The sequence below is a fragment of the Ursus maritimus genome, unplaced genomic scaffold (genome assembly GCF_017311325.1).
Source record: "Ursus maritimus isolate PB19 unplaced genomic scaffold, ASM1731132v1 scaffold_31, whole genome shotgun sequence".
NCBI lineage: Eukaryota > Metazoa > Chordata > Mammalia > Carnivora > Ursidae > Ursus > Ursus maritimus.
In genome coordinates this window covers 9,499,984-9,517,405 of record NW_024425675.1, presented here as the reverse complement: position 1 = coordinate 9,517,405, position 17,422 = coordinate 9,499,984, and the positions used below count along the sequence as shown (strand labels likewise).

The window sequence follows — 17,422 nt, the reverse complement described above, 5'->3', positions numbered from 1 at the left end:
TCCTATTTTAAGGTAGAGGATAGAACCTTCCTAGAAAGGTCAGTGATATAGATAAATATAAATAGTGAATAACTATAGCTTAGAGTTGTACATTAAATCACTCGTAAAAAGAAAAAAAAGCTACATATAAATAAATGCATAGTAAATGCTTTTTAAAGATGATCACCACTACAGAAATATTTGTGTAACTGCATATGTGCATGTGAATGAGCACTTGTGGAGTTTGGATATTTAAAAGATTGTTTTTGAGGGGGGAGACAAGGTGGCATTAGAGTAGGGGACCTCATTTCATCTGGTCCCTTGAATTTAGCTAGATATCTATCAAATCATTCTGAATACCTGTGAATTCAACCTGAGATGTAAGAAAAGAATTGCTGGAATTCCACAAATAGAAAAGTGACCACATTTTGCAAGGCAAGAGGTGTAGAGAAGTGAATCTGAGGTGATATATTGGAAGATAAACAGTGGGTGGGAGGGAGCCTCCGTAAGCCGTGGAAAGTGATACAGGTCTGGAGTGCAAAATCGAAGTTATATGTCTGTTCCAGTGAGAGATGTCCCTGCTGAAAGGTGCTCAGGCGGCGAACCTGGGCAGAATCCTAGGTGGGACCATGTGGTCTCAGGATCCTCGGGTGTCACAGAAAGAATGGGGGTGCGTAAGCCAGCAAGAGCAGTAAACTGGCTATGCTCAGTGAGCCCAGGAGTAGGCGCTCAGCTCAGTTTCCCATAAATTAAGAACTGTGGCAGGGATTAGCGACCATTCTGTGTGTGGAGGCCCTGCAAAGGACAGAAACACAGCAACCCTCCTCCTTCCCCCTGGAGGGGTGGCATGGGTGTGCACACGATCCAGCAACCACTCTCCATGCGGGGATCCTGCAAGCAGCAGGCCCAGGGCAACCCTCCTCCCTCCCCAGGGAGGACTGGCATGGGTGCACACAGGAGTCTGAAGAGTCTGGTGCGCGCAAAAGTGAAGACCACTTATCCCTGAGGGTTTATGGAAGAGAGGGGGCCGCAATCTTTCAGCTCTGGGGCTGGAGATTGGGGCCCAGCCATTTTATTTTCACCCTCTAAAGTAGTGTGGAAAGCCTTTAGGGAACAAAAGCCACACAGAGCAACCTGAAGCAGCTTACACTGAGCCCCACCCTTTGGCAAGAGGTGGTGCAACTCTGCCCAGGCAAAGACATCTGAGAATCATCCCAGCAGGCCCCTCCCCCAGAAGATCAGCTGGAACATCAGGCAAATACCAAGTTTACAGAGCACACAGAACTGCAGAACTCCAGCAGTAGGGAAAATAGTATAAAGAATTTGAGGGTTTTTTCTTTTGATTCTTTTATCTTTCAGTTGAAAATTTTCCTTTTCTTTTTTTTCCTTTTCAACTGGTTTCTTATTTTATCAACTCTTTGTTTTTAAGTCTTTTTTAACTTTCATTTTTACATTTATGTTTTATAGATATATTCTTCATTTTTGGCTTCCTTTCACTGTATTCAATTTTGTTTTTGCACATATATAAGTTTTTCTTTCTTTACAATTGTGGTATCAAATTTCTTCTAACAAACAGACCAAAATACACCCAGGACCAAGTGTATCACCCTGTTCTGTCTACCTCTTTGATTATATTCTCTCATTTTTCCTTTTTTTTTTTCTTTTTTGGTTTCTTTTCTCTTCTGATTTGTCTAGTGTATATTTCACTGTGGTTGTGGTTGATATTTTTATTTTTATTTTTTTTTTCTTATTTCTTTTTTGTTCTCTCATTTATCTGTTCTTCTCTGGACCAAATGACTAGGAGGAATTCACCACAAAAGAAAGAGCCAGAGGTAATACTCTGCCATAGATTTAATCAATATGGATATAAGTAAAATGTCAGACCTAGAATTCAGAATAATGTTTATAAAGGTACTAGCTGGGTTTGAAAAAAGCATAAAAGACACTAGAGAATCCGTCAGTGCAGAAATAAAAGAACTAAAATCTACTCAGGCTGAAATTAAAAATGCTGTAACTGACATGCAGTCTAAAATGGATGCTCTAATGGCTAAGGTAAATGAAGCAGAAGAGAGAATCAGTGACATAGAAGACAAAATGTTGGAAAGTAAGGAAGCTGAGGAAAAGAGAGAAAACAACTAAGGGTTCATGAGGGGGGGCTTTGAGAAATCAGCGATGTCATAAAGTGAAACAATATTAGATTGAATGGGGTCCCAGAGGAAGAGGAAACAGAGGGGGAGGGACAGAAAGTATATTTGAGCAAATCATAGCTGAGAACTTCCCTAATCAGTGGAAGGAAACAGGCATTCAAGTACAGGAGGCACAGAGAACACCCCTCAAAATCAATAAAAATCAATAAAAATAAAAATAGATCAACAGACCAACATATAATAGTGAAGCTTATACATTTCAGAGACAAAGAGAAAATCCTGAAAGCAGCTCAAGACAAGAGGTCCTTAACCTATGAGGGTAGAAACATTAGACTGGCAGCAGAACTGTCCACAGAGACCTGGCAGGCCCAGGAAGGGATGGCATGATAAAATTCAGAGTGCTAAATGAGAAAAAACATGAAGCCAAGAATACTTCTTCCAGCAAGGCTGTCGTTCAAAATGGAGGGAGAGATAAAGAGCTTCCAGGACAAATAGAAACTTAAGGAATTTGTGATCACTAAACTGGCCCTTCAAGAAATATTAAAGGGGATCCTATAAGTGAAGAGAGACTCCAAAAGTAACACAGACCAGAAAGGAACAGAGACAATATACAGAAACAGTGACTTTGCAGGCAATACAATGGCACTAAATTCATATCTTTCAAGTTATTCTGAATATAAATGGGCTAAATGCCCCAATCAAAAGACACAGGGTATCAGTTTGGATAGAAAAGCAAGACCCATCCATATGCTGTCTACAAGAGAGTCATTTTAGACCCAAAGACACCTCCAGATTTAAACTGACAGGGTGGAGAACCATGTAAATTGCTAATGGACATCAAAAGAAAGCTGGGTGGCAATCCTTATATCAGACAAATTAGATTTTAAACCAAAGATTGTAATAAGAGATGAAGAGGGACACTATATCATTCTTAAAGAGTCTATCCAACAAGAAGATATAACAATTATAAATATTTATGCCCCTAACTTGGAAGCAGCCAATTATATAAACCAATTAATAACAAAATTAAAGAAACACACTGATAATAATACAATAATAGTAGGGGACTTTAACACCCCACTCACAGCAATGGACAGATCATCCAAGCAGAATATCAGGAAGGAAACAAGGGTTTTGAATGACACGCTAGACCAAATGGACTTCACACATATATACGGAGCATCCCATTCTAAAGCAAGAGAATACACATTCTTCTTGAGTGCACATGGAATATTCTCTGGAACAGATCACATACTGGGTCACAAATCAGGTCTCAACCAGTACCAAAAGATTGGGATCATTCTCTGCATATTTTCAGACCACAATGCTTTGAAACTGGAACTCAACCACAAGAAAAAATTTGGAAGGAATTCAAACACTAAATACTAAAGAGCATCCTACTAAAGAATGAATGGGTCAACCAGGAAATTAAAGAAGAATTAAAACAATTCATGGAAACAAACAAATATGAAAACACAACTGTTCAAAACCTTTGGGAGGCAGCTAAGGTGGTCCTAAGAGGGAAATACAGAGCAATACAAGCCTTTCTCAAAAAACAAGAAAGGTTTCAAATACACAAGCTAACCTTATACCTAAAGGAGCTGGAGAAAGAACAGCAAATAAAGCCTAAACCAAGCAGGAGATGAGAAATAATAAAAATTAGAGCAGAAATCAATGAAATAGAAACCATAAGAACAGATCAGATCAGAGAAACTAGAAGCTGGTTCTTTGAAAGAATTAATAAGATCGATAAACCCCTAGCCAGACCTGTCAAAAAGAAAAGAGAAAGGACCCAAGTTAATAAATCATGAACGAAAGTGGAGAGATTACAACCAACACGAAGGAAATACAATTTTAAGAACATATTATGAGCAATCATATGCCAACAAATTAAGCAATCTGGAAGAAATGGATACATTCCTAGAGATGTATAAACTACCAAAATTGAAACAGGAAGAAACAGAAAACCTGAACAGAACCATAATCAGCAAGGAAACTGAAGCAGTAATCAAAAATCTCCCAAAAAATAGGAGTCCAGGGCCGGATGACTTCCCAGGGCAATTCTATCAAACATTTAAAGAAAAATTAATACCTATTCTTCTGAAGGTGTTTTAAAAAATAGAAATTGAGGGAAAACTTCCAAAATTGTTCTATGAGGCCAGCATTACCTTGATCTCAAAACCAGACAAAGACCCCACCAAAAAGGAGAATTACAAACCAATATCCCTGATGAACATGGATGCCAAAATTCTCACCAAGATACCAGCCAATAAGATCCAACAGTTCACTAAGATGATTATTCACCACAATCGGGGGGATTTATTCCTGGGCTGCAAGGGTGGTTCAATACCCACAAATCAATCAATGTGATACATCACTTAACAAAAGAAAGAATAAGAACCATATGATCCTCTCAATGATGCTGAAAAAGCATTTGACAAAATACAGCATCCTTTCCTGATTAAAACTCTCCACAGTGTAGGGATAGAGGGAACATATCTCAATATCATAAAAGCCATCTACGAAGAGCCCACAGCAAATATCATTCTCAATGGAGAAAAACTGAGAGCTTTCCCCCTAAGGTCCGGGACACGACAAGATGTCCACTCTCACCACTGTTGTCAAACATAGTACTAGAAGTCCTAGCCTCAGCAATCAGACAACAAAAAGAAATAAAAGGCATTCAAATTGGCAAAGAAGTCAAGCTCTCACTCTTCACAGATAACATGATACTCTATGGGAAAACCCAAAAGACCCCACCCCAAAATTGCTAGAACTCATAGAGCAATTCAGCAATGTGAAGAGTTATAAAATCTATGCACAGAAATCAGTTGCATTTCTGTACACTAACAGTGAAACAGAAGAAAGAGAAATTAAGTAATCGATGCTGTTTTACAATTGCACCAAAAGCCATAAGATACCTAGGAATAAACCTAACCAAAGAGGTTAAGAATCTGTACTCAGAAAACTATAGAACATTCACGAAAGAAACTGAGGAAGACACAAAGAGATGGAAAAACATTCCACACTCATGGATTAGAAGAATAAACATTGTTAAAATGTCTATGCTACCCAGAGAAATCTACACATTCAATGCAATCCCTATCAAAATACCACCACCATTTTTCACAGAGCTGGAACAAACAATCCTAAAATTTGTATGGAACCACAAAAGACCCCAAATAGCCAGAGGAATGTTGAAAAAGAAAACCAAAGCTGGGGACATCAGAATACCAGACTTCAAGCTATATTACAAAGCTATAATCATCAAGACAGTATGGTACTGGCACAAAAACAGACATATAGATCAAAGGAACAGAATAGAGACCCCAGAAATGGACCCTCAACTCTAAGTCAATTGATCCATGACAAAGCCGGAAAGAAGATCCAATGGAAAAAAGACAGTCTCTTCAACAAATGGTGTTGGGAAAATGGACAGCCACATGTTGAAGAATGAAACTGGACCATCTTCTTATACACAAAAACAAATTCAAAATGGATGAAAGACCTAAATGTGAGGCAGGAATCCATCAAAATCTTAGAGATGAACACAGGCAGCAACCTCTTCAGTTTCAGCCGCAGCAACTTCTTGCTAGACATGTCTCCAAAGACAAGGGAAACAAAAGCAAAAATGAACTACCAGGACTTCATCAAGATAAAAGGCTTCTGCATAGCAAAGGAAACAGTCAACAAAACTAAAAAGCAACCTACAGAATGGGAGAAGTTATTTGCAAATGACATATCAGATAAAAGGATAGTATCCAAGATTTACAGAGAATTTATCAGACTCAACACCCAAAAAACAAAGAATCCAGTCAAAAAATGGGCAGAAGACATGAACAGACATTTCTTCAAAGAAGACATACAAATGGCCAACAGACACATGAAAAAATGCGCAACATCACCTGGCATCAGGGAAATATAAATCAAAACCACGCCAGACAGAATGGCTAAAATTAACAAGTCAGGAAACAACTTATGTTGGCAAGGATGTAGAGAAAGGGGAAACCTCTTACGCTGTTGGTGGGAATGCAAGCTAGTACAGCCGTGCTGGTAAACAGTATGGAGGTTCCTCAAGAAGTTAAAAATAGAGCTACCCTATGACCCAGCAATTGTACTACTAGGTATTTACCCCAAAGATACAAATGTGGTGATACGAAGGGGCACATACACCCTGATGTTTACAGCATCAATGTCCATAATAGCCAAACTGTGGAAAGGGCCAAGATGTCCATTGACAGATGAATGGATAAAGAAGATGTGGTCCATACATACAATGGAATATTATTCAGCCATCAGAAAGGATGAATACTTAGCATTTACATCAACATGGATAGAACTGGAGGGTATTATGCTGAGTGAAATAAGTCAATCAGAGAAAGACAATTATCACATGGTTTCACTCATATGTAGAAGATAAGAAACAGCAAAGAGGATCAAAAAGGAAAGGAGGGAAACTGAACAGGAAGAAATCGGAGAGGGAGACAAACCACGAGAGACTCCTCACTATGGGAAACAAACTGAGGGTTGCTGGAGGGGAGGGGAAGTGGGGAGATGGGGTAATTGGGTGATGGGCATTAAGGATGGGATGTGATGTGATGAGCACTGGGTGTTATATGCAACTGATGAATTACTGATCTCTACATGTGAAACTAACTGTACTGTATGTTGGCTAATAGAATTTTTAAAAAATAAAATAAATTTATTAAATAAAAATAAGAATAATTACTCTCACTTATTCTTCAAATTGTACTGGGTATCACAATGTTAGCATAGCATATCCTCAATAAGTAGTTGGATTAAAAGAATAAGAATAAAAGATCTTTTCTATCTTGCTTACAGTTTAGCATTCCTTCCATTCTTTCATGATGGAGATGTAGCCAAAATAAAATAATCTGTACCACAGGTATTTTTATTCATTTCAGCTATCTAGACAATCTATTAGGATTAGTACAGGATGACTGTTTACAATTATAAAGACAATTTAAATGAATGCATTGCCTAGAATTATGCTACCTAGATTCCCACTGGCTATATTTTTTCAACATCTTGTCTTTTAAGCTATTTTAAACATCACACTTGGGGCACCTGAGTGGCTCAGATGGTTGAGCATCTGCCTTCAGCTCAGATCATGATCTCTGGGTCCCGGGATGGAGCCTCACATCGGGCTCCCCAGCTGGCTCAGCAGGGGGTCTTCTTATCCATCTCCCTCTGCCTCTCCCCCACTTGTGTGCTCTCTCTCTTTCTCTCTCTCAAAGAATAAATAAAAAAATCTTTTAAAAAAAGTAAAAATAAATGTCATACTTAACCCCTAACATGAAAAGCAAACAGATTATTAATTCCACAAAGTGGTCTAAAATAATATAATAATAAAAGACAAGTGTCTAGTAAGGTACTTTATATGAATTATCTCATTAAATCTTCAAAAGGATCCTATGAGGTAAGTAATAAACTTCTTTAAAAATTTTTTAATAGATTTATTGAGATATAATTAATATACCTTACATCCTTGTAAAGTGTACAAGCCAGTGGTTTTTAGCATACTGACAGACTTGTGGAACAGATTACCATAACCTAATTTTAGAAAATTTTCATCCCCCCCAAAAGAAACCCTGAACCTCTTAGCAGTCACACCCCATTCTTCCCTCCTTGTATCTCTTGACAACCACTAATCTACTTGGCTCTACTGATTTGCCTATTCTGGACATTTCATATAAATGGAAACTTCATATAAATGATCTTTCATGACTGTTTTATTTCATTTAGCATGTTTTCAGGATTCATCCATGCTGTAGCATGTATCAGTACTTATTCCTCTTTATTGACAAAAAAATATTCCATTTAATGGATATACCACATTTTATTTATCCATTCATCAACTGATGAACAGTTGGGTTGTTTCCATTTTTTGGCTATTATAAATACGCTGCTATGAACATCTGTGTGAACATTTTCGTGCAGGCAAATGTTTTCTTCTTTTTATTAGTTTCAGGTGTACAATATAATGATTCAACTGCTCTATACATTTCTCAGTGCACATGAAGGTAAGTATACTTTTAATCCACTTTATTTATTCTACCTACACACCTCCCCTCTGGCAATCACAAACTTGTTCTCTGTATTTAAGAGTCAGTTTTCTGTTTGTCTCTTTTTCTCTTTCTTTTTTCATTTGTTTTGTTTCTTAAATTCAACATATGAGTGAACGCACTTGTCTTTCTCTGACTTATTTTACTTAGCATTATACCCTCTAGATCCTTCCTCACTGTTGCAAATGGCAAGGTCTCATCCTTTAATATTCTGTTATACACACACGCACACACACCACATTTTTATTCCACTCATCTATAGATGGACACTTGGCTTGTTTCCATATCTTGGCTGTTGTAAATAATATTGAAATAAATATGGGATGCTTATATTTCTTGAATTAGTGTTTTCATTTTTAGGGGTTAAATACCCAGTAGTGAAATCACTAGGTCATCTGATGATTCTATTTATAACTTTCTGAGGAACCTCCATACTGTCTTCCACAGTGGCTGCACCAATTTGCATCCCCACCAACAGTGCATGAGGGTTCCTTTTTCTCCACATCCTTGCCACCACTTGTTATTTCCTATGTGTTTTATTTCAGCTGTTGCAGACATATGTTTTCAATTCTCCTGGGTATATACCTAGAAGTGGAATTACTGGGTCATATCATAAGCCTATGTTTAATTTTTTGAGGGACTGCTAAACTATTTTCCAAAGTGGCTGCACCATTTTACATTCAAAATAGCATTGAATGAGAGTTTCAATTTCTCCACATCCTCAACAACGCTTGTTACTGTCTTTTTATTTTTAGCTATGCTAGAGTATGCTGGGGGCTTGATTTGAACTTTCCTAATAACTAATGTTATTGAGCATTTTTTCATATGCATATTGACCATTTGTATATCTTCTCCAGAGAAATGTCTATTCAGGTCCCTTGCCCATTTTTCAATTGGGTTATCTTTTTATTCTTTATATGTTCTGGGTTCTAGTAGGATTTACAAATATTTCCTGCTATTCTATGGGTTGTCTTTTTACCTTTTTGATGATGTCCTTTGATGCACAAAAGTTTCAAAATTGATGAAGTTCAATTTATTTTTTTTTCTTTTGTCATTTATGCTTTTCATGCTGTATCTAAGAAACATTGCCTAACCCAATGTCATGAAGATTTATGCCTATGTTTTCTTCTAAAAAATGTTTCTTAATTTGGGGCCTTATATCTATGTGTATAACCCATTTTAAATTAATTTTTGTATATGGTGTGTTAAACCCCGTTTTATAGAGGAAAAACTAGGCAAAATGAAGATAAGCAATTTTTCCAAAGTGTAATAGCATTCAAGGGGCTAAGACAGGATTCAAGTCTAAACAATCTGACTCTAGAGTCAGCACACTTACTCACAATATTATGCAACTTCTATATTGCAACTAAGGTTTTTCTCTTTTGTCAAAATAGATGTAAACTGATAGATTCAGGTTTTTGCTTTTTTAATTATTGGTGGGTAGGCAATGCAATGGAAAACTCATAAAAAAGGTATCAGTATTACTTCAAAAGGGATCATCAGTTTTCTGCTTTATGCAAAGAAATGCTGCAAAGACACACAAAAACTTTAGAAAGCACAGCCAATGTCTACATGCTATAAACATGCAATTTCTACACTGGAAATGGTTTACTGCTTTTACAATTAATCATTCTTTTTGGTAACTGAAATCAGAAGAGAAAAGCTCACCAAAAGTTTCCTTCCTTCAATATACTAGATCCATCTTCACTGACTTAATTAACCTATATAATTTCCTAAAAATAATCCCCTCTGTTATGTCACATTCTGTGAAAACCGATTCTTCAAAAGGTGACCATCTTAAAGCCAGATGTCTAATTTATCTATGTCAACTAGTTTGTATTTATAACAATTTCACCAAATGATATGGAAAGATAACAATTCTCATGAGAGCCATATAAAGTAGCATTTCATATGACGGTCCAGAGAAATTTGAAAAGTTAATAATTTTGGAAATGTTAAGTAATATCAACATAGTTTAAGACTTTGGTCTAGCAAAAACTATCTCGGTTTTCTTAATATCCAGTGTAATATTCTACCCATCATTTATCATTAACTACATTTAGCACAGCAATCATTAATGATTATAATCAAGTAAAATTCATAAAACTATCTGTTATCCCCTGTGTGAATGAATGACATAATATAGAGAGATTTCAGAGCAGTTTATTCAGTAGACCTTTCAATTCTACCTGCTCTGCCAGTGACAGGTTTTTAAAAAAACTGATTCAATTTTATCTAGGTAACAGTGGTTAGATATTTCTCAACTCCACTTGCCTGCTACTTTATTATATATACAATTTAACACACATTTTGTTTCAAAAGAAAGACAAGTATTGGTTAAATGAAGAGCAATTTGCCTGTCTGCACTTTCTTGCTGACTTAAAGCTTGATTTTAATTTGTGTTCTATGCTTCTGTTAATGAAACTGTCTATTTAAAATAACTATTAAAGTCTGTAACATTAACATAATGGATACATTCTCCCAGAATCTCAATAGAGGGGATTTTTTTAATGTTAGCTTGAGGCCTTGTAATAGATGCCATTCACAGAGAGTTGTTTTATTTTTTAAATTTCTAATGGGAACACTTTATGCTTCCAATGAGCTCTGTTATCTAAACCAATCTGTACAACTTTGCTAACACGAAAGGGTCATTTGAACTCAGGAAAGGTGGAAACTTTAGGCATTGTGTTTTTTTCCCAATGGCACAAATAAGTTCCTGAAAGCAACAGAACCACAAATTCCAACAACACTGGCTACATATAATTAACTGGGTGACCAACTGAAGACAACTCCCCAGAAAGCTTTGCCCTGAACATTTTACCATTTCATCCACCCCAGACTGAGAAGCATACAAATGTTTATATTACTCTTTGATTTCTCAGGACAGGACCGAAGGACAGACTCTCTCATAAGCCATATAAGCTCTTTGTAGGATCACTATTATCCTGGGACACTAATTTAAGACCAAATATAAGTTCATGAATAAATTTATTCTTCAAAGTATCATTATACTTTGAGCACATTTGCTCAAAACAGTCCATTTGCCAACTTCAAATATGGCTAAGAGAAATAAAAATGAAATATAATAAATACCAAAAAGCTTTCTAGATTTGAAAAAAATTAACAATACTATGGGTATTGGCAGAGTAAGTTCTTCTAGAAGCCAAAAAGATATAGAAGAGATATAAAAGAAGATACTTTAAGGCAATAAAGTACTCAAGCTTCATGCTAAATAGGGGGAAACATTCTGTAGAAGAAAATGTTATAATAAGATTCCATATTTTTAATCCCTATTTCTCCTGGGAAGCTAAAGAATATAATGTTCATACTCTAGTTTCATTATATTATAGGAAGACTTCTGCTAAATAGAGAGGCAAGTGGGACTTGGAAAAACCTCTATTTGCTTGAAAAAAGAAGAGGTCACTTCATATTAAAAAGGAAGTTCATAACCAGGGTACCTGGGTTTACCTTTGCTTTGCGAAAGTGGTAGACCACCAGCATGCTAACGAAGTCGAGCAGCATACACAGGGCTTGGAAGGAGATGATAGCAAGTCGTAAATACTTATCTTCCTGGACAAAGCAGGGGCTGTCATCAGCACAGTAGGGGCAGCCCTCCCTGCAGGGTAGGCAGACATGGGCTTCTTCTGACACATCTTTTGCACTTCCTGAAAGTTCCAAATAAAACCACAGTGTCATTGCACCTCTGAGATAGGTGAGATTGAGTACACAAAACACATCCTCACCTCTTCAATCCTTATCCCTTTTACTAAAGACCTTTTATCAACCTTCATGCTAGGGGAGAGTTACTTTGTTTTTAAACTTAAACAAAATTCTTTTTATCCTTTTTGATTTAAAAAATGTCATTCAGAGTAATTGAAAAAAATTAGCAAAAATGGAAATAAAACTCCTTAAAGGTAAAGAACAGCTTTCCAATTCTGTCATATCATTATTTACCAATCACCAAATGATACTTTCTATGGCACAAATCATATTCCATAAATATTTGTTAAAGAATTAACCAGAAGGAAGGATAAGAAAGTTATCTCTTTTCTGTACCAAGTAACCAACAACACTTCTGGAACGTCTTGACCTAGATGGCACAGAATCCAAAATGAGGCTTTGATTGCTCCTTAATTCAGCAGGGATCTCATCTACTAAGTTCATTAGGTCTAAATTGGATAAAATGGTACTTAACTGGCAGTTGTTCAGTGTGCAATTGCCTAATGATAGTGCATCCTTTGCCCAGAGTATAATCCATACTTACGGGCTATCATGTAATTTCCCACTTTGCCTACTCAAAGGACATTTCCTCACTATTAACTAACTGCTGCTATTGATCCTCCCTTTACTTTTAGATTCTTCTGTCTCAGTTGTCAAGCTTAACTTAGCTCTGAAGCTCAATAGGTGAATATTTTCTTTAATTGTTGAGTTGAGTTTAACACTGGCAAATATCCCATTAATAACATATACTAAAAAAAACTATTTCCAACTCTGAACTCAATATGAAAGACATTAGTGAATATATACCCAATTTAGTATATAATACAACCACCCTGTTCAACATGGAACACAATCTTGGCCGATTGAGGAATCTGGGAAAGAGGCTGCTCTGCTTAACAGCATTTTAATAATACAAAGTTTAACAGAAAGTCTTTATTACTTTCAACTCTTGCTGAAGATTCATAATCTTTCTAAAATGTATTTGTCTGCTCTCCTTCCTTAATAAATACAATAGCAAAAACATAATTGAATAATTCTTTGATGATTCAGGATATTATGCTGTTTAAGAGTCATTATTCTGTTACAAAGTGAAAAGTATATGAATTTTAGTATCCAGCAGATATGGTTCCCATTCCTGGATAGCTCTGAGATATCAGGCAACTCATTTGACTACTTTGGGTCTTAGTTTACTTATGTATGAAATGTGAATTATTGGGGGTCTTAACTGAGTTAACATGTATAAATCAGAGTGCCTGGTTTTCTCTTCTCCAAATATTGAAGATGCAAAGAGGGAGATGAAATCCACTGGTGCCTTCAAGAAAGGTATTACGGTTCCAAAACAAGAAAGTTAGAAGAAAGAGCTGAGGTAAGGAGGAAATAAGTGGGAATAATACGCCCCATTTTAGAGAAGCTAACTTTGAGGTCCAACTCATTGTCCAGCAGTAATATCCAATAAGAAATGAGCAATAATACAAGACTGGGGTGTGGGAGAAGGAACAGTTAGAGAAAGAACCTACAGAGAGCTCAGGGAGGGGATAAGGCAATGATTAGGGAATGCAAAGAATAAGAACCTAGACAGGTAAAAATTTTTACAATGTCATAACAGAAAACAGATTTATTGCAATATGCTGAAATGTGATCAAAGATGATGACTGAGGGAAGGCTATGAGGTATAATGATTGTTTTATCTTTCACTGACCTTTAAGACAGTGGTTTCCAAGGAGTGATAGAGATTGTAACTCGTTTGTCAGGGCTTAAGGAATAAATATGAGATAAAATAGAGTATTATTTCAATAAATGTTCCATTGAATGAAAAAAGCAAGAAAATCTCATGGTTAATAGGACTAATGATGAAGTAAAAAAAAAAAAGGATTTTGATTTTGTGTTTTGTTTTCTTCTGTTATAGGTAAGATCTGAGCATAGCTGCAGTCAGCAAAAGGAGGCACTAGAAATTAAGGAAGGATATGGGAAGACTGGTAAGAAATGGATGGTAGAAGTCAGGATTGAAAATAATCAAAAGCACAGTTGGAAAAATTAACTCTAAGAATAATTGATGCTTCTGCTCACACTGGAAAGAAGCAGAGGTGGATTAAAGATTTTTTTTTACATGGATGGAACCAGAGGGTATCATGCTACGCAAAATAAGTCAATCAGAGAAAGACAATTATCATATGATTTCACTCATATTTGGAATTTAAGAAACAAAACAGAGGATCATAGAGGAAGGGAGGGAAAAATAAAATAAGACGAAATCAGAGAGGGGGACAAAACATAAGAGACTCTTAACTGTAGGAAACAAACTAAGGGTCGCTGGAAGGGAGGTGTGGGGAGGATACAGTAAATGGGTGATGGGCATTAACGAGGGCATGTGATTTAATGAGCGCTGGGTGCTGTGTGCATATGATGAATCACTAAATTCTACCTCTGAAACTAACAACACACTATATGTTAATTAATTGAATTTAAATAAAGTTGATTTTTTTTTTTTAAGATTTTTTAAATAATTTTTTTATAAAGGGAAGAAATCAGGGGCACCTGGGTGGCTCAGTCTGTTAAGCGTCTGCCTTTGGCTCAGGGCGTGATCCCAGAGTCCTGGGATCAAGACCCGCATCAGGCCCCCTACTCCGCCGGGAGCCTGCTTCTTCCTCTCCCACTTCCCCTGCTTGTGTTCCCTCTCTCGCTGGCTATCTCTCTGTTAAATAAATAAACAAAATCTTTAAAAAAATTTTTTAAAAATAAAGGGGAGAAATCAGTTGAAAACTGTTTTGAAATACAGACAAAAGACAATGTGGAAACCAATCTTGTAAAGTCTCATACTTTTCTACAACTCAGGTTGAGAATGAAGAAGGCCAGTTTTGAAGATGAAGACATGAAAGATTAAAGCAGCCATATTACGCAAGACGACTAGTTGGGATCGCTTGGCAGAAAAAGAATCCATTTAGTGTAAGATGTTATGATTTACTAGGAGATCTATCCAAAATAGTTTTTTTTTCTTATTTTTTACAATCATTAGTAGCATAGAAACAAATGAGGACGATGGAGCAGTCGAGGAGAGAGAATAAAGGATTGTGACAGTGGCATTACATCACAAGGAAGGAGGAAAAGCTAATCCAAGGCTGTAATGAAGCTGCAGCCTTCACTCCTTCAGTAGCTGGGGCTCAATCCTCCAGAAGCCTTCTGAGTCTGAGCCAATCTGAAGGATTAAAGAGGAAAACATTTCTTCACCATCAACCTTATTCATTGATCAAGAGTCATTAATTCCTGTACGTTTTTTGGTTATGCACTCATAAACTTGGAGCAGATTCCTGCATCTTGTGCCACGACTTTAGTGGTGCCCACAGCAGAAAAGGAATTTAAAAGTGTGCTATGAGTTTCCAGTCTGAGGCAAAGCATAATACAGCTGCACTTGTGCAAAGCACTCAAAGCTTTCAGGAAATAGAACAATGACTGAATAAGACATAAGGCCACGTGGCATTTGAAGGGATTAAAAATAAGTATCTAATATGGAGAAAAACTGGCACACAAGGCAAAAGCTACAAAGTATGAAAGTCTAAGATACAAGAAAACAATAACTTAATTAACTCTGAGTACAAACTGGATAGTCATGAGAGTGAAGTAGAAGGGGTCACTGTACTGAATAAGATAAAGTGGTCAAGGATTCAGAGGGTCTGATGATGGTGACAAAAATGTCAAGACCTCTAAGGACAAATTTGGAAGACAGAGGTCAGGATTTCCCCTTCTGGCCAAGATAGAAGAATATGGATTGAATTTACCTTCCCATCAGAGACAATGAAAAGTATAGACAAAATATTAAAATTATGGTTTTACAGACTGGATATCTGGCAACAAAGGACAGTAATTCCTAACAAGTGCAAACACTCCTCAATAAACCAAACTACTATAAACAGAATCACAAGAGTTAAATTAATAAAGAAAAAGTATGTATGGAAAGTCTTAATGTTGTGAAACAGTCCTTCTTAACCCAATCTTTGCTTTCTTGCTTCAGCTAAATAGGCAGATATTCTCTCATTGGTTTAAGAAGCTCCTAGCTGACTATAAGCCAAGCAGTACATACCATATACTTTCAATACAAATTAAACTTGAAACTTCACTCATATCTAATGATATAATTCTTCTAGATGGTATGAGCTATTTAGTACTTTGAATCACTCAAGCCTGAAAAATACAATTGAACAACATGGGTTTGAAACACATGGTCTGCTTATATGTGGATTTTTTTCAATAAATATATTGAGAAATTTTTGGAGAATTTTGACAATCTGAAAAAACTAGCAGATTAACTATGTAGACTAGAAATACTGAAAAGTTAAAGAAAAAGTTGCATATGTCATAATGCATAAAATATATGTAGATACCAGTCTAGTTTAATATTTATTATCATAAAACATACACAAATTTATTATAAAAACTTAACATTTATCAAAATGTGTACACACTTACGGAGCACACATGGCACCATCCCACAGTTGAGAGAAATGTAAACAAGTGTAAAGATGCAGTACTAAATCATAACTGCTTAAAGTTAAATGTCATAATACTGTACTACTGTAATAATTTTATAACCACCTCCTATTGCTATTGTGGGGAGCTTGAGCATTGCCAGTACCTGCCGAAAACCCATATGATGCTAATCATCTCTGCATGAGCATTTTGTCACTTCAGTAAATTTTGTATTGCATAAAAAGTGATCTTTCAAGATTCTCATGTATTTTTTTTTATTGTGTTAATAAAATCCTGTAAACCTTGAACCACACCATGAGACCCATACAGTGTGCCACTAGTGATGCTGGAAGGGCTTCCAAGAAGCAGAGAAAAGTCATGACATTACAAGAAAAAGGTGAATTGCTTGGTATGTACCATAGATTAAGGTCTGCAGCTGCAGTTGCCTGCCATTTCAAGATAGAAGAATCCTGTGTAAGGACCATTGTTTAAATAAAAAAAAAAAAGGTAAATTTGTGAAGATGTTGCTGTAGCTATGCCAGCAGGCACAAAAACCTTGCACTTTTTGTGAAATAATTTTTTATCTCATATTGAAAATTCAGTTTTTATGTGGGTGAGGATTGCTACAAGGACTCTAATATGATTTGAAAAAAAGTGAAGTCATTATATGAAAACTTAGAGGAAAGGAAGGTAAAGGATCTAAAGGTGGAGAATTTAAAATTTAATGCCAGCAAAGGATGGTTTGATAATTTTAGAAAGAGGTTTGGCTTAAAAAATGTCAAGATAACAGGAGAAGCAGTGTTTGCCCACCGAGAGGCAGTAGATGAGTTCTTGGATGCCTTTAAGAATATCACTGAGAAAGGATATCTGCCTGAACAGGTTTTTAATGTAGATGGGGGGGGGGTGCCACAAAGGACATTTATGAATAAGGAAGAAAAGTGAGTACCAGGATTAAGGCAGAAAAGGATAGGTAACTCAGCTGTTTTGTGCAAATGCAGTCAGGTTTATGATCAGGACTGCCCTTATCTA

General features: G+C 36.3%; 1 protein-coding gene across 1 annotated transcript in view; it reads right to left on the bottom strand.

Annotated features, from left to right (window-relative positions):
- The window catches only part of GPR158 (G protein-coupled receptor 158), a 434,171-nt gene that overhangs the window by 178,447 nt on the left and 238,302 nt on the right, over positions 1 to 17,422 (bottom strand). The window contains 1 exon segment of the mRNA XM_008709680.2: positions 11,681 to 11,883. Coding sequence (XP_008707902.2) covers positions 11,681 to 11,883 — 203 coding nt within the window.